General features: G+C 43.7%; 1 protein-coding gene across 2 annotated transcripts in view; it reads right to left on the bottom strand.

Moving 5' to 3' along the window:
* Nucleotides 1–7,785: 7,785 nt before the first annotated feature.
* ccnf (cyclin F) overlaps nt 7,786–22,492 on the bottom strand; it is a 44,275-nt gene continuing 29,568 nt past the window's right edge. Inside the window, exons 14-17 of one of the 2 annotated variants that reach the window (XM_068003633.1) lie at nt 20,644–20,743; nt 19,179–19,309; nt 14,425–14,597; nt 7,786–8,187 (exon numbers count right to left, since the gene is read on the bottom strand). In XM_068003633.1, the coding sequence (XP_067859734.1) occupies nt 8,117–8,187; nt 14,425–14,597; nt 19,179–19,309; nt 20,644–20,743 (475 nt within the window). In that variant the 3' untranslated portion in view covers nt 7,786–8,116. Of the gene's footprint in view, nt 10,482–14,424; nt 14,598–19,178; nt 19,310–20,643; nt 20,744–22,492 lie in introns of both variants that reach the window. The other variant, XM_068003632.1, reaches the window with a different exon arrangement.

Raw genomic sequence — 22,492 nt, forward strand, 5'->3', positions numbered from 1 at the left:
ATTAATTTCCCGGTCTCATCCTCTAAGGGACCTACGTTTGCCTTAGCCACCCTTTTTCTTTTTATATAACTATAGAAACTCTTGCTATCTGTTTTTATATTTTTTGCTAATTTATTTTCATAATCTATCTTCCCTTTCTTAATCAATCCTTTAGTTACTTTTTGCTGTCTTTTGAAGTCTTCCCAATCGTCTATCCTCCCACTAAGTTTGGCTACCTTATATGTCCTTGTTTTTAGTCGGATACTGTCCTTAATTTCTTTACTTAGCCACGGATGGCTGTCATTTCTTTTACACCCTTTTTTCCTCAGTGGAATATATATTTTTTGAAAGTTGTAAAATAACTCCTTGAATGAACACCACTGCTCATGTACCGTCTTACCCTTTAATCTATTTTCCCAGTCCACTTTAATCAATTCCGCTCTCATACCATCATAGTCTCCTTTATTCAAGCTCAGTACGCTTGTTTGAGAACCAACCTTCTCACCCTCTAATTGGATATGGAATGTAACCATGTTATGGTCACTCATTCCAAGGGGATCCTTAACAAGGACATTATTAATTAATCCTGGCTCATTACACAGGACCAGGTCCAAGGTTACTTGCCCCCTTGGAGGATCAGTTACATACTGCTCAAGAAATCCATCCCTAATACACTCAATAAACTCTTCCTCAAGGCTGCCCTGCCCAATTTGATTTGTCCAGTTAATATGATAGTTAAAATTCCCCATAATTATAGCTGTTCCCTTATTACATGCCCCGACTATTTCCTGATTAATACTTCTTCCAGTAGAGTTGCAACTATTAGGAGGCCTATATACTACGCCCACGAGTGTTTTTTCCCCTTATTATTCCTTATCTCTACCCAAACTGTTTCATTATCCTGATCCTTTGTCCCAATATCATTTCTCTGTATTACAGTGATTCCTTCCTTTATTAACATAGCCACCCCACCTCCCCTTCCTTCCTGCCTGTCCTTCCTGATTGTTAAATACCCTGGCATATTTAATTCCCAGTCGTTGTCACCCTGCAGCCATGTTTCTGTAATGGCCACAAGATCATACCCATACGTAGTTATTTGTGCCGTTAACTCGTCCATTTTGTTACGAATGCTACGTGCATTCAGATAAAGAACTTTCAAATATGTTTTGTGACACTTAGTTCCTGCTTTTTCCTTTTTTAACACTTTACCTTTTACTCCATACCTTCTGTCCCTTCCTGACACGCTTTCCTCTGTCTCCCTGCTCAGGTTCCCAACCCCCTGCCACAGCTTTGATGCTGGGTTAATCGCCTTACGCCTTCTAGTTTTTATTTTATCTGTCGTGCCTAAAGTACACTTTCTTTCCGCCGCTCTACGCTTTTCCCTCTCACTTGTTCTTGAACAACTGTTTGTACTATTTGTATTGTAGATTTCCCCTGGGTCTTCCTCTCTCTTGCTGCTCTCAATTTTATTCCCTTCTGACTCCCCGCTCAGGTTCCCATCCCCCTGCCACTCTAGTTTAAACCGTCCCCAACAGCACTAGCAAACACCCCCGCGAGGACGTTGGTCCCGGTCCTGCTCAGGTATAACCCGTCACGCTTGTACAGGTCCCACCTTCCCCAGAACCGGTCCCAATGTCCCAGGAATCTAAATCCCTCCCTCCTACACCATCCCTGCAGCCACGCATTCATCCTGTCTATTCTCCTGTTCCTATACTCACTAGCACGTGGCACCGGTAGTAATCCTGAGATCACTACCTTTGAAGTCCTGCTTTTTAATTTATCTCCTAACTCCTTAAATTCACCTTGCAGGACCTCGTCCCTTTATGTATGCAAGAATGTGCGAGAGTTCACAAGTGCGAGGCAGACTGTGGTGTGTATATGTGCAACACCCTACCAGCGCTCCATTAATTAACATAACTAGTCTATTTCCAAGACGACAAATTCTCCTTAGCTGTGAAACCTCATGCTCTATGACAGCTAACAAAGATGTCTGGTTTGTATGACAAGTTACAGATAGAAATAGGATTTCTGGTTGTCTTTGTGTGATAAATGGCTGGATACTGTGTCTGAAAGCCACATGATGGGCTGATTCCATTAAAAACATCTCCCTATATTGAGGGCAATGTCATTGCAACATGTCTGTTTCTACATCAGTGAAATTTCTTTATACATCAAAGAAATCCAGAGTATAAAGCAGTGGGTCTTTTGGTAATCCTGACGGCTGTTTAACTTAAAGAACTGAGGGAGCTTATATAAAAAAGGCACTTCCCATGATCTACAGGGATACGTCAAGAGAACGTAAGGAGGAGAGAGAACAACTGGTTCAGCATAAACATTCTAGGTATATTTTCAATGACTATTTGTACTGTATGTGTTTTTACTTCTGTAAGAGAACATAAATTTGATTTGTTACTTTAACCTGTAGTATCATTCCTGCATTTAAAGATAAGCTGCCACATCAGCCGCGGTGAGTTTGCTCCTGTATTACTGATCCTTCAATGCTGTCCCTAAACTTTTGTCCAATGATGTCAGTAGGTTCATTTAATGTACTGATACCAAAATACTCTTGGAAAAATTGCAATTAAGTCAAAATGTTTTACTATTGTGTGATTGGAGCTGTGTTGGGATGCCCTTGACTTGAGCTCCAGGAGACCTATTCAAAACCTGCATGCTTCAGTAGAGTTATTCTGGAATACTCCATTCCCCTCCCCCCGTTCCATGGCCCAGGCTTTGCCGTCTGACATTGGTCCGATGGGACAATTTACTTATCAGCATTTATCCTGTCCTGCCGACGCCCTCAACTCCAGCAGGCAACCCCACCCCGAGACGAAAATTAAATTAAACGCATCTGTATTAATTTCCTTTGTTCAGAGTTAAGCGACAGAATTATATGCCAATTTAGTGTAAAAATGTCACTCAAACAACTCGGGCATAATTTTTACTTGGAGCCGGGAACCCAGCCTGTCTTTAAATATTCGCGTGGGGAAGCCGGATGCCGGAAGCAAATGGAGTGCGTCTCAATCTGCGATTGCAACTGAAGGTGAGTATTTGGGCTACGCACCAGGCAGCCTGACTGACAGGCTGGTTGCAGTGAAAAGAGCTGTAAATCAGAGGGCGGGGGGGACAGGAGGGAGAGAGATCATCGGGCTTGGAAAAAAAAAAATCAGAGGCGGGATGGGGGGGAAGGTGGGGAAACGTGGATGACATCGGGGGTGGGGGGGGAAGTCAGCCAGCGTTGGAGATCAGGTGGGTCCACTATCGGTGGAGGAGGTCCTGTCGGCCAGGTGAGCTTGATGGGCCTGGATGAAGCACTCCTGCTCCTCCGGGCCCACAAGCAGTGCAATAAAGGCACTCACCTCATGGATCCAGCCCATCCTGCCTGCTGTCACCTGACGTGAATCAGAAGTGATGGGAAACCCAAACAGGTAAAGTTACATTCATTTAAGCTTTCCAACACACAAAATATTAAGTACCTCAGGTATCTCAATGAGATACATATACATCAACACTTCAAAACAGGACATAGATTTAAGGTAATTGGCAAAAGAACCAAAGTTGACATGAGGAAAATCTTTTTTTACACAGCGAGTGGTTAGGATCTGGAATGCACTGCCCGAGGGGGTGGTGGAGGCAGATTCAATCATGGCCTTCAAAACGGAACTGGATAAGTACTTCAAAGGAAAAAATTTGCAGGGCTACGGGAATAGGGCGGGGAGTGGGAGTAGCTGGATTGCTCTTGCATAGAGCCAGCATGGACTCGATGGGCCAAATGGCCTCCTTCCGTGCAGTCACCTTTCTATGATTCTAAGTATCAGCCCGCTGGTTTTAAGTGGGAGCGAGATTTCCGGGTGTCTGTTGTCCACAGGCAGACAAACCTGCTTGGGTTAAACCCAGAAGTGGGCAAGTTGGAGTCGGGATGCTGTCCTGTTCCAAAATGCTGTTACTTTAACCTCCCACCCATTCTTGGGGGTTAAAATTACCCCCCCCCCTTATATCTGAGATTGTTTTCCAGCAATGAGCTCCTGTTTGTTTAGTTCTAACCACATGCCACCTGATTCTAACACACAAGATAACAAAGTCTCCTTTACAGGAAATGAAACCTTTATACCAGCCACATGACTAACAGGCTTTGGGATTTGATTACATCACAATGCTTTCAGCCTATCGTAGTCACCAAGACAACTTCTCCACAACTGAACAAATTGGAAGGATTAAAATTAAATCAAACGTGCCAAATTCCAACAATCTCATCGGGATGAGCTGGGACAATAATGAATTGCTTTAGCTTTGCTCGAGTTGCTAGACCATCCAACACCCTCAGCACTGTATCAATTATCAAAGGTGTCAGCTGAGGAAGGCAAACCAGTGCAGAGGACTGCACAGGAGTTAAGTCTCAATCAGCTTCCAGAGTTGCACCATATTCTCACCAGTTTATGGGAGGGCACAGCTTAAAACAGAAGGTCAGCAGCCCAGTAAAATGTGATGAGAGTCTCAAAATCAAACCAAGATGTACCCATCTAGCTAAGGAAAAAGAGAAAACTGAAATATAGCACATGGCAGATTGATCAACTGACAGTGCAACTCCTGTAAATGGAGCATGGTCCTGGCAGCTTAATCCCCATACATCAGGAGAGCTACAAACCAGAGATCACAGGAACAGTGTCATCACCAAGCCTTCAACTGGCAACAAGCCAAAAAGAAATCCTTACCTAGCCCCATGCACTGATGCTGAAATCCGTGCCCTCCAATTGCTGCCCCCTCTCCTGTGACAGGGCAGTACCCACCAGTACTGCAGCCCAGGGCTGCCCAGCTCCCTCCAGACAGGGCCCAAGCATGGCCCCTGACTGTGCTGCTTCCCACAGTTGAAGAGCCCACTTCAATCCTCCCCTGTCACTGCCCCACATCACCCACTACTGCAGCCCCTTTAAAAACCGTCCTCAGTCCCCTGCTCCCAGGCCCCAGGCCCCAGTCACTCACCTCACCTGTTGCCGCCACAACAATGACAGGCGCCCAACCTGAGCCTTCATAGGAAGCCCCGCCCACACCGAGCCTCCCCGCCACTCACCTTGCCATTGGCCAAACACCCGTCACTCAAGCAGCAGTGACGCAACAAGGGGCGGGCTCAGGGAGGAGAGTCCCCGCCCCGGCTCAACCCCGCCCCCCGCCGACTGAACCCCGCCCCCTCACCACCCACCCCGCCCCCCGCCGACTGAACCCCGCCCCCTCACCACCCACCCCGCCCCCGGACCCCCGCTCTCCACCTGCCGGTTCCCCACCGTCAGAGGCCGGCGCCGATCACCTGTAGCCAATCAATCCGGCTTCAATTTAATGGGGGGCTCAACAGACCGGCGGAGGGGTCTCCCTAGCGGGGCTGGGTTTTAAGAGGCCCCAGTTTTTATAGCGGGGAGGCTCCCCTGCACCCGCCTTGCTCGAGAGTCCCTCACTCTGTGGGGGCCAGGCCCTTTAATAAGCTGGCCCGCTACACTCCCTTACACACCAGGTTTCGATGAGCATAGATTCTTTTAAATTTAATGCAGGTCTGGGCACAAAAAGATACAACTGAGGTACTACTGAAAGATTAGCTTCTGCAAAATAAATGTTTTAATAGGTTGTTAAATAATTCGAAAGCACTGCTGCACAGCCGGCAGTCAATTCTATGTTTTAAAATCATCGCACTTATAGTCAACTAAAAAAAACCTGGCTTCTCTGAGCAAACTTGTCACTATTATGGTTTCTTTCCAAGTACATTTGCATCTGTCTTCACAGAAGAGCCGGTGATGGACTGGGGTTGACAATTGTAAACAATTTTACAACACCAAGTTATAGTCCAGCAATTTTATTTTAAATTCACAAGCTTTCGGAGGCTACCTCCTTCCTCAGGTGAACGATGTGGAAATGAAAGATTTCCACATCGTTCACCTGAGGAAGGAGGTAGCCTCCGAAAGCTTGTGAATTTAAAATAAAATTGCTGGACTATAACTTGGTGTTGTAAAATTGTTTACAATTCACAGAAGAGGATGAGGTTAATGTCACAATAGAGGAGGAGGGAGTAGAGATATTGGATAGGATAAAAAGGTGCTAAATAGGCTTGCATCACTCAAAGTTAACAAGTCACCCGGTCCAGAGGGGATGCATCCTAGGTTGCTGGGGGAAGTTAGGGTGGAGATAGCAGAGGCTCTGACCACAATCTTTCAATGCTCTTTGGATGTGGGAGTGGTGCCAGAGGACTGGAGGATGATAAATGTTACACCCCTGTTCAAAAAGGGGAGTGATAAACCTGGTAACTACAGACCAATCAGTCTAACATCAATGGAGGGAAAACTACTGGAGACCATTGTAAAGGACAAAATTAATTCTCAGATGGCGAAGCATAGGTTAATAAGGGACAGCCAGCACTTTGAAGTATTAGAGGGTTGAAGAAGGTAGTGCAGTAGATGTTGTATATAAGGACTTTCAAAAGGCATTTGATAAAGTACCACATAACAGACTTATTCTGAAACTAGAAGCACATAGTATTAAAGGGACAGTGATAACTTGGGTACCTAATCGACTAAGGGGGGGGAAAAGGAGGCAAGAGTAGTGGTGAACGGATGTTTTTCTGACTAGAAAGAAGTATGTAGTGCAGTCACCGAGGCGTTGGAATTATTTTTTCCACAGAGGGTTAAGGGTGGTGGAATCAGATTCCATAGGAACTTTCAAAGGGCATTTTGACATGTACTTGAAGAGGACTAATTTGCAGAGGAATGGCCTCCTTCTGTGCTGTAAGATTCTATTTCAACATGAAGCTGGTATTCGCAGAACACCTCAACAAGCAGGTAATGGGTCAAAATATACTATGGCAGGGCAGCTGACGGTAATTAACACATCACATTGTTAACAGGTTACTTAGACTAAAATGGTCAAGACTTAACTTTCTGTTGAGAGTTCAGTTTGTATCTACCACGCAAATACAGCAACTTCACAGCATTCAATGCATTTCAATGGTAAGCCAGCCAGATGCCGTGTGAGCAGCACATCTCAAACAGCAACTTTTGGATTTTGAAGTTGATGTAGCATTTGCGCATAAACAATGGAGCGCACCATTACTTTGACTGCAAATTATGGCCCATTGTATCAGCTATCAGTGTCTCTCTAAAAGGTGCTTTTCCTTCTGTTTGGCCTCCGGGGGTGGGCGGGGGGGGGCGGCTTTCAGCTATCAAGAGGTGGTAGTGGGTGGTCGGCTGATTGCGGGGGCCCCGTCAGCCAGGTGAGCTTGTTGGGCCTGAATGAAGCACTCCTGCTCCTCCTGGTCTCACAAACAGTGCAATAAAGGCACTCCCTCAAGCCTGCTTTCACCTGATGAGAATCAGAAGACGTGGAAACCCACGCAAGTGAGCTTAAATTCGTTTCAGCTTCAGAATCCACAAAAAACGAAGTGCCTCAACTATTTCAATGAGGTACATTGCTCCTTTAACAATCCAGTCATCATTAAGTGAGGACGGCCCTTCCAAGTTTCAGTTACGTGTGCGCACATCCAAATGCGCCTGGGTTAAATCTGGAAGTGGGTGCGTTGGAGCCGGGTTGTTCTCCCACTTCAAAAAAACCCCCAACTCATTTTTACCCCCAGCTACCCTCAATCCATCTGTTCTTTGGGGTTAAAATTACCCCCAGAATGTCAGGCTTAGCTCCAGAACCTCAGTGGGGAAATTGGCTTTATGAAAATTACATTCAAATCAAATTACACTATATTTTGAGTGAAATACATGCACCAACACATCAATTAACCACTTTGTAACCAATGTATCTTTACTAAAATGACACTGCATATAGGAAAAGGTAAATTGTACATTTAATTTTGACAGTTATTAAATACAGCTGTATGCTAGCCAAAGAGATAGTGTCTGCAACAAACATTTAAGTATTCACATACAGTACTACAAAGATACTCATGATGAAATATTTAGAGTAAGGCAATGTGGTTCTACAAAAGTTTATAGAATTCAAGTAACACTTGTAAGATTTTGAATCTGTTTCACCAGCATCAGAATTCTCTTCCACATTTGACAGTTCAAAATGGATCAAGTCAGATTTTTTGGGTCTGGAGAATTGGATTTATACAGCTAGCAGTGAATGCCAATATAGTCGATATGCAATAGTCTCAAACAAAAGTCCAGAGGCAAATAGGAAACATTAAATCTGAGGTGGTGCATAGCTGTTGATAAGTCATATCTGGAAGTTAGAAAATAGCATACATTCAACATTTTTGGACACTGCAATTAGTTTTACTAAACAAAAACTCAAGCACAATGATTGTAGATTTTCCCAACATAAGTTGAAATTCCCAAGTGCCCGTACACATTTTTCACATCCAGACCCCTTATTTTAAAATATTTCTAGATCACAAAGCAGTCATTTTGTTTTTTTTTTACAAAATATACAACTGAATTTCATTTACAATGAAAATGTAAACTGTGAAATGAAATTCATTTCAAATAAAAATGTACTCAGTCATCAACATAATCAAAGTTTTAAAACACTTGGTTTGATTTATGCACCTGCTTGTTTATCAGGGTCCACTGCCCATCAAGTCTTAATTTGAAGTTTGTAATTTAGGCTCTCCATTTTTGCAGAATGTTCCCTAAATAACTATCTACTGCAAAACATTTTGTTGCACCATAGTTTTCATTTTCACAGCTTGCCTTTGTATTCCAATTTTAGCAGTGATTCTTTCTTGTAATACTTAACTGCCAAGTCTATCAATAGCTTCAGCACATAAAAATGCACAGTAGGCTTCCATTTCATCAAGCTGTACACATTTAATAAAGTGAAATTTCCAGTATGTGACTGCACAGTTTGTGCAGATTTTCCCAGTCTAAATGGTAGTCTACTTTCCTCTCTGAAAAAAATGCAGCCAAGACAAAAATACTACATTGACCATTTCAATACAAAAATTAGACACTGTACTATCACACTGACCTATTTGCTCGGCATCTATTTATTGTTAGACCCAATACTGTGGAGAAATGCAATTTAATCCAGTTAGAAGTGTAACTACTATTTTTAAAAAATTGAGTTTAAGTGGTTTTGTCAAACAGCTGTAAACATGGTCTGATGTTAAAGACAATGAACTTTTGTTTATCTTAGTGTTGAAAAGCTAAGTGGTGACAAAAAGTCTCCGTAACATTGTCTATTGCTTTTAAGAGGCAGTGGCTTTCAAACAAAAGTGCTATGATATATTTTCAGTGCCTTGAACAGAGAAATGGCAGTATTAACAGGCAGACATCACAACACAAGGGTTTGGTCAGTTCAGATTTTAACTGCATAAAGGATTTAGGAAAATGCAGCCAATTTATATTTCCCACTGAAAATTGAAGCACACACCAATTCGGAAATCAGATCATTAGACAATCAATACATTGTGACCATACCCCAGAAGCCAAGCAGAAAATACTGAGTATCAAACTTTACACAAACAAGATGCATTATAAAAAGAGATTGATTTGTTCAGTGTATTGGGCCATCTGGCCATTACTTAAGTAGAAACCTTGATGACTGGGCACTTTGATGGAGACATGCATTGTACTGAATTATACAATCCTAAATTTTATATAGGAAGATATCTAGTTCAGTGTCTCCTGTTTTATGCTACAACTGGTGAAACAAGCTAGAAGCAGCCCATGTAGAGACTGGTATAAAATTGTCCAAATGTGACATTACCAACTGTTAAAGGGACATGAACAGGGAGTCCTGCCCATCATTTCCATTGATGTCAACACTGGATCAGAACATTGCATTACAGGGAGAGTGCCAACACAAAATGTCTGTTCCCCAGCACCCCTCTAAGTTACCATTTAAAAACAAACAAGGCAAGAGGAACAATTAACATTTAGGACTGCAATTCAGTACAGTGCACTTCCCCTTTAAATTTTGGTGTGCCCTCAAGTCTTACAATGTTGTACAGATCTAATATTGCTTTATTACCCATATTAAATGCACTCCAATTAAACAGCAATTTCTTTTCATGTGCTAAGAATTTTCTTTTCAAACACTCAAGAAACTTAAATTCCAGTCATCTTTGTCATGCTCTGCTCCATTCTTGCGTTTGATAGGCCTCCTATGAGAAGGCGACAACCTACGCTCCCTCCCAACAGGCTCTAGTTCATGAACCAAAAGCAAGTTTTCTGTGCTGTAAGATGAAGGCATTGGTTTTATGAGGTCTATTGTGGGAGACAGCCCTGAGGTAGAAGGTAATGGTTGTCTAGTGTTTGTTGATGAGGGGCTATCACTGGTCACAGACGAGTATCCTGAGCTGAGCTCCCCTAGGGGCTCTCGGAAAGCATGCAGTGCAGCAGATTCACATGTGTTACAATAAGCCTCATTTTTTTCTTTCGGTCTCCATGACCCAGGCAGGAACTGATCATCCATCAATCTGTCTTCTTCACTCTCTTCACTTGTATCGTCACAACAGCGTTCAGAATTCCCACTTACAGCAGCCACTTCCGCAACTTCCCTGATGCCACTAACTGCAACACATAACATTTTCATGGATATTCAGTCAGACTTCTCGGGTGAAGCTGAAGTTAAACAAAATGCCTCAACTGCAGGTCTCACACCTCTAAACAGGTCAGCAATTTGGCCACATGAAATTCATTTACCAATAATTTCATTTTAACCCGTCTTTCTCTTCCCCACACACCACAAAAGGAATTTCAGTGCAAATGGGAAGAAATTTGAAAAGGGACAGACAGAGGTGTTATTAGATTTACTACACCTAGAGCAGAGGAAATCTTCCCCAGCATCAATTGTGCATGTGTACACACAGATATGAACATGCAGAATTGAGAAGTTACATGCTTTTCTTTGGTAAATGTTCAAATATTCCAGCACAGTCCTGTATGATGCTACAAAATCAGGCTCAACTCAGTGTTTAACCTTCCCATTAAATTCTTGAGTACATTATTTTTGTACTAACAGTGCCCAGTTCCATTACCCCATTGCTGGTCTCCGTTGGCATTCTCAAAATTCAGCTCAGGGGCAGGCCCAAGTGCTCTCGAGTGACAGTGCCTTGCACAATTTTGCATCTCCTTCAATATTTTACATGTTAGGGGGAAGAAAGTCAATTTCCAAATATTCTTGCTCATAAAACATCAAGGAGGATTCATCCAGACACTCAAGTCATTCCACAAAAATCACAATCTGACCTGAAGCAGGTTAATGCAGAGAAACTGGAAGCAAGAACGAGGCATCCAGATAGGATCATACGCATATTAAACTGCATAGTTAAAAGAATGTTTTCATGTAACAGCCAAGAATGAAAGCACACCCTTCACCATAGCAGCACAAGAGGCTAAATTGGACTATTCATTCCAAGACAGTTATTTTTGAAGGTGACTGAGGAGAGAATGGGTGAGATGAAGGAAGGAAAAAAAAAGGAACAAAGTTCCATAATCTTGCTCATCCACTCCCTCCAGATTAGCTAGGGTGACAAGATCAGAATGAACCCAAATGGGTCAGACATATTGCCTGGAAAGCAGAAGGGTGGAAACTCATCCTAGTCAGTAGCACAAGAGCAGCGACTTTCTCTCCCCTACCAACTATTTCCCTTTTCTCAATATAGGGATTCATACAGTTATAGTTCAGCAAATGCTGGCAGTTCTCCAGTGCCTCATCCCAGTAGGCATTGTTCAGGTAGAAGACAGTAATTGCTGGCAGGTATATTGGCTCAGAGGGTCATCATAGCTGAAGCCGATCTATCCTCAGTCAACATCCACAAACAAACAAAGTCACTTCCCAGCGGGGAGCATTAGATAGAGATAGGGATCAGGAGCAGGAACCCCAATTGATTCTTCTCCATCCTCACCCCCTAAAAAGTCTAGAGCAGTGAAGCCAATTCTTGCTTGCTCACTACTTGCCATGATGTGGAGATGCCAGTGATGGACTGGGGTTGACAATTGTAAACAATTTTACAACACCAAGTTATAGTCCAACAATTTTATTTTAAAATCCACAAGCTTTCGGAGGCTTCCTCCTTCCTCAGGTGAATGTGGAAATGAAATCCTCGAACCTATCGCATTTATAAATCACAGAACAATGCCTGGTGATTACAGATAGTCTTTTCAACTGCCCGTTGCCAAGGCAACCAAAGCGTTCAGACAGATAGGTGTTACCTACAGGGCCACCAAATATACAAACGGCCAGAACTAAAAAAAAACAGATGATGTGGAGATACCAATTAAAAAAAGAGCGAGAGAGGCAGAAACATAGAAACATCCGGAAGGAAAAGACAGCAATTGACCCGTTATATTAAAAACAGATAACACTTGTTCACTGGTGGGGTAACGTGTAGCGTGACATGAACCCAAGATCCCGGTTGAGGCCGTCCTCATGGGTGCGGAACTTGGCTATCAATTTCTGCTCGACGATTTTGCGTTGTCGAGTGTCTCGAAGGCCGCCTTGGAGTACGCTTACCCGAAGGTCGATGGCTGAATGTCCTTGACTGCTGAAGTGTTCCCCGACTGGGAGGGAACCCTCCTGTCTGGCGATTGTTGCGCGGTGTCCGTTCATCTGTTGTCGCAGCGTTTGCATGGTCTCGCCAATGTACCATGCTCTGGGGCATCCTTTCCTGCAACTTATGAGGTAGACAACGTTGGCCGAGTCACAGGAGTATGAACCATGCACCTGGTGGGTGGTGTCCTCTCGTGCGATGGTGGTATCTGTGTCGATGATCTGGCATATCTTGCAGAGGTTACCGTGGCAGGGTTGTGTGGTGTTGTGGACGTTGTTCTCCTGAAAGCTGGGTAATTTGCTGCGAAACTACGCCATATTCTCCGCAGCCTTCAACATGTCATCAATGACGACGAACATCTCGCTATGGCCATCCCCACACCTCCACTACTCGCCTTTAAACAGCTCCGGGGAAGTACTGGACGACGAAGGGTACTCTGTTGGTTGCGTCCCGTGTTAGTCTTGAGGAGGTCTATGCGATTTTTCGCTGTGGCCCGTCGGAACTGTCGATCGATGAGTCAAGCGTCCTATCCCGTTCTTACTAGGGCGTCTTTCAGCGTCTGTAGGTGTCCATCGTGTTCCTCCTTGTCTGAGCAGACCCTGTGTATTCGCAGGCCCTGTCCATAGGGGATGGCCTCTTTGACGTGGTTAGGGTGGAAGCCTTTAAACAGCCACCCAACCTCAAACAGACCATCGTTCGCAGCAAATTACCCAGCTTTCAGGAGAACAGCGTCCACGACACCACACAACCCTGCCACTGTAACCTCTGCAAGACATGCCAGATCTTCGACACAGATACCACCATCACACGAGAGGACACTACCCACCAGGTGCATGGTTCATACTCCTGTGACTCGGCCAACGTTGTCTACCTCATACGTTGCAGGAACGGATGCCCCAGAGCATGGTTCATTGGCGAGACCATGCAAACGCTGCGACAACGGATGAACGGACACCGCGCAACAATCGCCAGACAGGAGGGTTCCCTCCCAGTCGGGGAACACTTCAGCAGTCAAGGACATTCAGCCACCGACCTTCGGGTAAGCGTACTCCAAGGCAGCCTTCGAGACACTCGACAACGCAAAATCGTCGAGCAGAAATTGATAGCCAAGTTCCGCACCCATGAGGACGGCCTCAACTGGGATCTTGGGTTCACGTCACGCTACACGTTACCCCACCAGTGAACAAATGTTATCTGTTTTTAATATAACGGGTCAATTGCTGTCTTTTCCTTCCGGATGTTTCTGCCTCTCTCGCTCTGTTTTTTTAATTGGCATCTCCACATCATCTGTTTTTTTTTTTTAGCTCTGGCCGTTTGTATATTTGGTGGCCCTGTAGGTAACACCTATCTGTCTGAACACTTTGGTTGCCTTGGCAACGGGCAGTTGAAAAGACTATCTGTAATCACCAGGCATTGTTCTGTGATTTATAAATGCGATAGGTTCGAGGATTTCATTTCCATATTCACCTGAGGAAGGAGGAAGCCTCTGAAAGCTTGTGGATTTTAAAATAAAATTGTTGGACTATAACTTGGGGTTGTAAAATTGTTTACAATTCACTACTTGCCAGGCTGGGATCACTAGCAGAAAAGATGAAGGACTGAAGCTGGGAGTTTCCTGCACCACACCAAGCACTACAGTTATCCACAGCCAGCTTTTATTTTGAAGTTGTATGTTTCAAATCAACAGTGAGCTCATGGAAGAACTGCATTTGTTGTTCTACCAAACAAACATTTAGGTCCATGGGCAATGTTGTGGCACAGATGCAATCCCGTGCTGCTCAAGTCAATCTGAGGCACGGGATGGAAATAGCTGCACCTGGATCACAGTCAGAGCACCGACAGAGATTTGGGAACAAGAAAAGCAATTGTGTGGGGCCCAGGAAGAAATCTGTTACCTTCACAAAAGACACATTCTTCCCATTAGATAATGTTCTGAAATACATACACACAAAAAAACTTACCATCAGCATTTTTCTCCCCCTCACTTTCCTGGTCTCCTTCATACCCGGTGCAGGACAAGTCTAAACTCCAATCAAGGAAATCCCCCAGAAGTGTGTCCTCATGGTTAGATAATTCAACAATAGGAGTCGCCACAAAGTTGCCTCTATCTTCTCGAAAACTATCCTCTCTTCGTCTAAATAAAAGGGAACAAAATTCTCAGACTAACTGGCAATAACAGATTAGCTGGCATCAGATCCTGAAACACATTCTACCAATCTTTACTATTATTGAAGATTCCATGGTTAAGTGAGCTGGCCACAGGAGATCATAAAATCATACAGCACAGAAGGAGGCTATTCGGCCCATTGTACCTGTGCTGGCTCTTTGAAAGAGCTATCCAACTAGTCCCAATCCCCTGTTCTTTCCCCATAGGCCTGCAAATTTTTCCCCTTCAAGTATTTATCCAATTCCCTTTTGAAAGTTATTATTGAATCTGCTTCCACCACCCTTTCAAGCAGTGCATTCCAGATTATAACTTGCTATGTAAATTTTTTTCCCTCATGTTGCCTCATGGTTCTTTTGCCAATTACTTTAAATCTGTTTCCTCTGGTTACCGACCCTTCTGCCACTGGAAACAGTTTCTCCTTATTTACTCCATCAAAATCATGAAGGGTTTTGAACACCTCTATCAAATCTCCCTGTAACCTTCACTGCTCTAGAGAACAACCCCAGTTTCTCCAGTGTCACCATGTAACTGAAGTCTTTCACCCCTGGTACCATTCTAGTAAATCTCTTCCGCACCCTCTCTAAAGCCTTGACATCCTTTAAGTGTGGTGGCCAGAATTGGCCACAATACTCCAGCTGGTGCCTAACCAGTGTTTTATAAAAGGTTTAACATAACAGTGTAGGTCTGGTGAGTTCAAGCCTCACTGCAGACTTAACCACCTAGGGGGTTATATTAGATAACACCCGAAAACAGGCGCGGGGGTGTGCAATTAACCCCCGCGCCTGGTCATTGAGATGCAGGCAACATGCAACATTCATTCTGCCTGGTGATTTACCTGATTGCTGCAAGCAGCCAGGCCTACCTGCGCTGGTAGAGTGGCTGCTCACCAGCAGGGCGGGGCCCCCCCAACATGGAGTGGCTAGCACCGCGTAAAGGCAGCTTGCACCTCTTATTTGCAAAATATAAGGTACAGGTCTGCACAGAGTCTGAACGGAGATCAGACATCGCACATGTAAAACACCGATGCTGGTCCCGTTCATATGTTTACAAACTGTTGAGTTATGTTATAACATTGAATAAAGGTTGCGCACTGCTAAATCCTACATCCTCCAATCTGCATGCCAGACCTCACCAATCTGAGATTGTACCAGGTCTGCGAGACAATGTGCACCAAGGTTCTGTGATGAGGCACCAGAGGCGGACAGAAGGAGGGGCATCCTATATTCGCAGGGGCGCAAGAGGCCCTCCAGGTACATGCTCCCAGGGCAGTAGGGGACGAAGTCAATGCCAGGCAAATGGATGCAGTGCAGGAAGAAGTTCAATGCTTTGACATGAGTGATCAAAGTGAATGATATCAACTGTCAAGTGGCATCTCCTACCAACTGCACCACTAGCCACATGCACTGCTCCACGCACTACAACCCCATCACACATACCAACAAACTCACTCTTTCCATCAGATGCTTCCTCTCATTACCACTGTTGCAAGCCGCACACCCACAACTCACAGGTCACATACACTGGCAGCTATTCAACCATGACAAGCACATCACCCAAACATCTTGCAGGACACTCACCAACACACCTCCCGCTTTCTTGCAGGAGAAGGTGGCGCATAACAGGAGGCATGCTCCATGGAACATGAACCTGCTGTCCTCTCTCAGGATGACAGCATTTCTGTCCCACTCCTGCCACTCTGCCAATGCCCTTGCCTGTCAGCTAGCCAGCCCACTCCCTGTGTTGAAACTTTATTATAGGAACAGGAATAGGCCATTTAGCCCCTTGAGCCTGTTCAGTCATTCAATGAGATCATGGTTAATCTGTGACCGAACTCTATATACCCGCCGTAGCCCAATATCCCTTGGTTAACGAAAATCAATCAATCTCAGATTTAAAATTAAGAATTGAGCTATCAATTCCCATTTGCAGAAGAGCGTTCCAAACTTCTACCACCCTTTGCGAATGGAAGCATTTCCTAACTTCACTCCTGCAAATCCTGGCTCTAATTTTTAAGCCATGTCCCCTAGTCCTTGTATTCAAGTATAGGAGACCCCCAAAAATAGGTATAAATTCATCAGCAGCCAGAGCAATAATCCAGCAACTAACCTGTAACTCATATATGATCCCTTTAAATAGCACTGGTGGTGGGGGGGGGGGGGGGGGGGGGGTGGGGGGGGGAAGTCCTCCTTGCTGTTTAGAACCTGCTCAGCTGTGCGAGGTTGGCTGGAGCGTTGAGTTCCAAAATTGCATCTGTCCCTTTAAATCAGCGTTGCACGCTGACCTACCACATATTCTCCCTACTTTACGTGCTGCCGGCGTTATCTGCGCGTGCACAAATGCCTTTACCAAGATGGCGTCTGTGCACGCTATGCTGGAAGTCTGCAGCGCATTCCAGACGTCATTTTGGGTCCTTAGGAGGCTGCGTAGCACCTACAAAACGGGCGCTACACGGCCCAACTTATAACCCCTAGCCTAGTCTGACATTTGGAAATGCAGTCTGCTCCTCTTCCCCTCCACTCCCCCAAAGTGCACAAATCACCATACAACACTTTAAAAGACATACTAAGTGTGGAAATCTTACATAGACCTGGTCCAATTTAAAGTGACAAAAATAGCAAAAAGTACAATACCCAAAATGTGCACTAGCACTCCTTTGCCAAATGAAATGCAACCTATATAATCACCACATTGTCCCCATAATCTCAAGTCCCAAAAGAAGTTTTGAATCTGTAGCAGTGTACCTTCACTAGCCCACAACACACTCCAAGAGGCCTGGCAAACTGATTCAAGAGATGGGAACACACCTTCCACCTGCTCTGGGCAGTACAGTGATGCCACCAAAATGGCACCCTACCCCCCAAAAAGGGTGCAGCACGAGCTGTGCACTACTGTTCAGCCATCCACACACCAGTCCCAAACCATGTAAAGCTACTATAACCAAACACCACTGACCAGCTCCATTCATGCCTCTCAGTGCTGCGTTAAAAAATGTAAACCAGTGGATTTGTTTCAATTTTAAAAAATCTATGTAGAATGTTCTCCTGGAAATAGTTTAATCATTTTCTTGAAGAATGCCATCAGATTTATGACCACAACGTCTCAAATCTAAATGCATCTCATTACTTTCCAGTTCTCTGACTAACCAGCTTCTCCAAAGAAAACCCTGTTAATAACCGAAGTTGACATTTTTTGTATTTGAAAGTGTTAAACTGTAGGAATAGCAGGTTTTGGTGATGGATGATTATAGCAATCAGCCCAGACAGGGACTAACTACAGTCCAAATCCACTAAAGGGAAGTCTGATCAGCAGGATTCCTTTGTATTTCAAAGCATGGGAGAAGGTCATATGCAAGAAATTCAAATGCTAGGCATATTCCTATGATGTCAGATAACAATTTGTATTTCTTTACATAGCATCTTTAATGTAGAAAAATGTTCCAAGGCACTTCAAAAGAGTCATATTCAAAAATGATAGCTATTAGGAGGAGTGACCAAAGGCTTGGTCAAAGAGGTGGGTTTTAAGGAGGGTCTTAAAGGAGATGAAGGCAGTAGAGAAGCAGAGGTTTAGGAGAGAATTCCAGAACATTGCGACTAGGTGGCTCAAGGCTAACAATTGTGGGGCAAATGTACAAGAGGCAGTGAGAGGAAGAGGGGGTGTAGGGCTGGAGATGGTTAGAGAAATATGGAGGGGCAAGGCCATGAAGGGATTTAAACAGGAGATGAGAATTTTAAATTTGAAGCTCTGGGAGTCTGGGAGCCAATGTGAGCCAGCAAGGGGCAGGATCGATGGGCGAGTGGAACTTGATGCAGGATAGGACAGCAGAATTTTGGTATGAGCTTAAGTTTACAGAAAAGGGAGGATGGGAAGGTAGCCAGGAGAGCATTGTAACCTTCAGACTCTATTCAAAGACATGAATGAGGGTTTCAGCAGCAGTCGCAGTGAGGTGGGAAGGAGGCTGGCCATGCTATGGAGGTGGAAGTAGGCAGTCCTTGTAATGGAGGGGATATGGCTTCAGTCTTTCCAGTGTAGGGAGAAAGGAGAACTTGCATTTCATTACATTTTTCACGACGTCCCAAACCACTTTACAATGAAGTACTTTTGAAGTGCAGTCACTGTGTAATGTAGGAAACGCAGCAACCAATTTGCGCACAGCAAACATGTGGAATCTGACCCCATGTCTACAAATAATGCAGACAAGGGGCAGCAAGTGGATGTGGACTAGGCATCGGCCTGGGGACTCTAGAGGTAACTGTGCGGGGGTGGGAAAAGAAGCCATTGCTGGAGATGCTCTAGCTACAAATGAATAGATAAGAGACAGATACAATAGGTCACCATATCAGGTTCTGTCTAAGAACGGCTCGCCGTTTAATGAGAATTTCCCCGCATAACTCAATTCGAACATGTAAAATATGTGACGTGCCATGATCGGTTCTTGCTTGATAGAGGAATTTTATCTTGTTTGTTGAAACATCCTTTGGGGGTAATATGTTGTGTAATCAATAAAGAGGGAAGCTTTAGTTTAGGTTTACAAGAAGATTCAGTTCTTACCGTTTTGTTTTGTTGCCTGAAGGAGACGTCAAAAATGTCTGGATCTCAGGATTAGAGTGAGCAGAAAGTAGTGAAGTTTCCTTTTCCTCTTTTATTCCTAGTAAGCTACACAGCTCACTGTAATCCATCACCTAACATCCACCACAATGCAGGGTTAGTAGAAAATCAATGGAACAGGCACATTTCTACCTCAGCACAGTGAACTTGAACATTTAGCCTGGCTTCACAGTTATCAGTTTACTAGCATTAAATATTTGCACTGCCAAATCAAAAAAAAGGGAGTGACTTGCATTTTTATAGTACATCACATTTTAAAGGTCACAAACCACTTCACATACAAAGATTTTGAAGTGCAACAACTGTTATATAGGCAAGCAAGGCAACCATTTCACGTACAGCATAGTCCCACAACAATGAGCCAAATGACGAGTTAATCTGCTTTTAGTGGTGTTGGCCAGCAATCTTTCCTGAAGCAGGATACAGGAAGATCTCCCTACTTTCTTCAAATGGGATCTTTAACATCCACCCAAACCACTGGAATTGACAGACGGGGCATCAGTTTTACATCTTAACCTTAGGGCAGCACCTTTGACAATGTAGTACTGCCCTTAGTGATGCACTGAGGTGTCAGCCTGGATTAAGTGTTCAAGTCTTGGAGTGGTAGCAAAGTTTTCAATTGGTCCCACTCTCTAACTCCCCCCACAATCCCTCTGCCTCTCTATTTTCCTTCATTTTAAAGTCTCTCCCTTCATTTCTCCTAACTCTCCCACAAAGGTTCAGCATCTGTTCTTCCTCCTCCTCTAAAGCACTGTGCTGCATCAAGAAGGTACCATATAAATGCAAGTCATTGCCTTGATCTCAGCATTTTCTCTGAATAACATGCAACCTACCCAGAGGCTGGAGACTATGCTGTATAGTATGATGGCATTTGACTGCTCCAAAAGTTATTTATTTAACCTTATATTAAAGAAAGCAAAAAGGATAGAAGGAGGAAACATTTATGTAGCCAAGTGTTCATTTTACACTTTGCTTCCTCTTCAAGGAAAACATTTAAATTGCTTCTTCCTTTAATACATCTATAAAATGCTAGAAAAAGGTTCACCAACCCTAACCTTAATCTCTTCCTCTCCCCACCCCTCCCCCCAAAACCCGGCAGACTCTAAAATAATAGCCATGACTTGATTCGAAATGTCAGAATGTCTGCATTCAAGGCAGCACAGAAGGCGGCAAATTACAAATTAGCCGGAAAAATAAAAATAGACCAAGACGTCCCATTTAACATTAACATGTAGTTTGTTTGGCATCTTGACTCATGCGTCATTCCTTTTATCACCAATCCAAACTTACAGCAATGATTGCCTGAATGATTTACTGCTAAATAACAATTCCATGGCAGTCAATGAATCACATTATTTTTGTTTATTAATACATTACCACATCAGTCTATCTGCCCAGGACAACGTACCTTCTCCTTGCTAATTTGCTGATGACGTTCATCCTCAAATCGCTGCTTTACAGCAGTCAGAGTCACATGCCTATAATCCCTGGGCACTTCATTATGGAAGCTAATAGAAACAGTTTTAGAATAAATTATAATGCAAAAAGAGAGTGTTACCTAACTCCATCACAGTGCTGCCCCCATGACAAATGCACACGATTAAATTAAAATGAGTGGATTTAACAGAACACACAAAGATGGTCCTATACCAATATATGCCAAACAAATTCGTAAATGAAATTGTACAAAAAACTGCCGATAGTTAGAGATTAAATATTGATCTTACAGCCATTGGCCATGGGGAAGCAGGGATGAGAACTTTGGAGAGAAAACAAAAATTCAAGATAAGCCTCTTTCCAATTGCTATGTAATTTCTTAAATGCACTGAGCTGTGTCATATGCAGATAGTACATCACTGTAGAGAAATATTAAAGGTCGCCTTTAAAACAGAACATATAATGGGCCGGATTTTGCTGCGAAAATAACAGCTAGCCTAACAGCGCTCACTGTTATTTTAGTACAAATGGTAGGGCAAGTTCCAGTGACCGCACATGCATAGTTAAACATGGAAAGCTGGATGTTGCTCTACCAAATGCCCTGCTACTCCATAAGCTTTGCGTGAATGGCATCTCGCCAGCTGACTTACCGTTCAAAAGAATGGAACGGTATGAAGTTCATTCACTGACCTGATGGATACAAACTAAATCTCACCAAAAAAAAGTATGTCAAGTCATTTAAGTCCAAGCACAATTTTAACAGCGTGGTACGTTTTAATGACTGCCAAACCACCTCTTTTGGCACTGAAAATTAACTTTTACATGTGTGGAGTCTCATTTCTTCAGATTTTAAAAAAAGTTTTTCAATTTTTATTAAAATTTTTTCCTTCTCTCTTAATTCAATATTTCTTATCCCCTCCTTATTTCACTTTCTGTACGTAATCTGACATTGAATTCACTATTCTAACTTACACTTTCTGGTTCTGACTCTTCGCTGCTCATCAGATGCTTTAATCTGATTGGTTATGGGGATAGACAGTTGCTTGCCCCCTTCACAGGTCCCAGCTGCATTGTACGGGGGCTGTTTTGGATTCAATGGCACTTGGTTTTTTTTTTCACGGCAAGTTCAAGAAAAATTTATGGGCAAGTGCAAGTCTAACGAGCGGCAGGTACCGTTCGTTCGCCACTCACAGAGGAAAATCCAGGCCATTGTTCAGTGACATTGGGGGCAATTTTCAAAGGGCGGAGGGCCATCGGAGAGACATCGTCAGGAAGGGACATTATCTGAAGTGGGGGTGGGGGGTGGCACAGGTGACACCGTTTGAAAGGTTGGTTTATTTATTTTTTTACATTGTGAAATGTTATTTTGTTTCATTTTTTTTTTATTGAGCTGACCCTTTAGGCCTGGTTTCAACAGCCATGAATCGGAAGCCATTATAAAGCCGCCCAGGTAAGTTTAAAATCATTTTAAATGGCCAATATGTAAGAAATAAAGTACCTTAAGTACCTCAGACGTGTCTGTGTAAAACTCTGAAATCGGCTGGTTGGAGCCTGGATTCGTCCCCACTCCGCAGTTTTGCAATTTTCTTTGCCCCCCCCCCCGTCCCTGTCCCTGGACTTGCGTTTGAAAATTGAGCCCATTGTGTTACCCAATAGGTTCAATTAGATGAAATATTGCAATATAAAGCAATGCAGCACTAACGGCCCTTGAAGTTTAATGAGACTGAAATGAACATTTCATTAATTCTGTGCAAACACCAAACCCCCAATATATGTCAAGGGCCCCCCCCCCCCCCTCCATATACAGTGAAATCAAGTTT

Source organism: Heptranchias perlo, chromosome 22, assembly GCF_035084215.1.
Source record: "Heptranchias perlo isolate sHepPer1 chromosome 22, sHepPer1.hap1, whole genome shotgun sequence".
NCBI lineage: Eukaryota > Metazoa > Chordata > Chondrichthyes > Hexanchiformes > Hexanchidae > Heptranchias > Heptranchias perlo.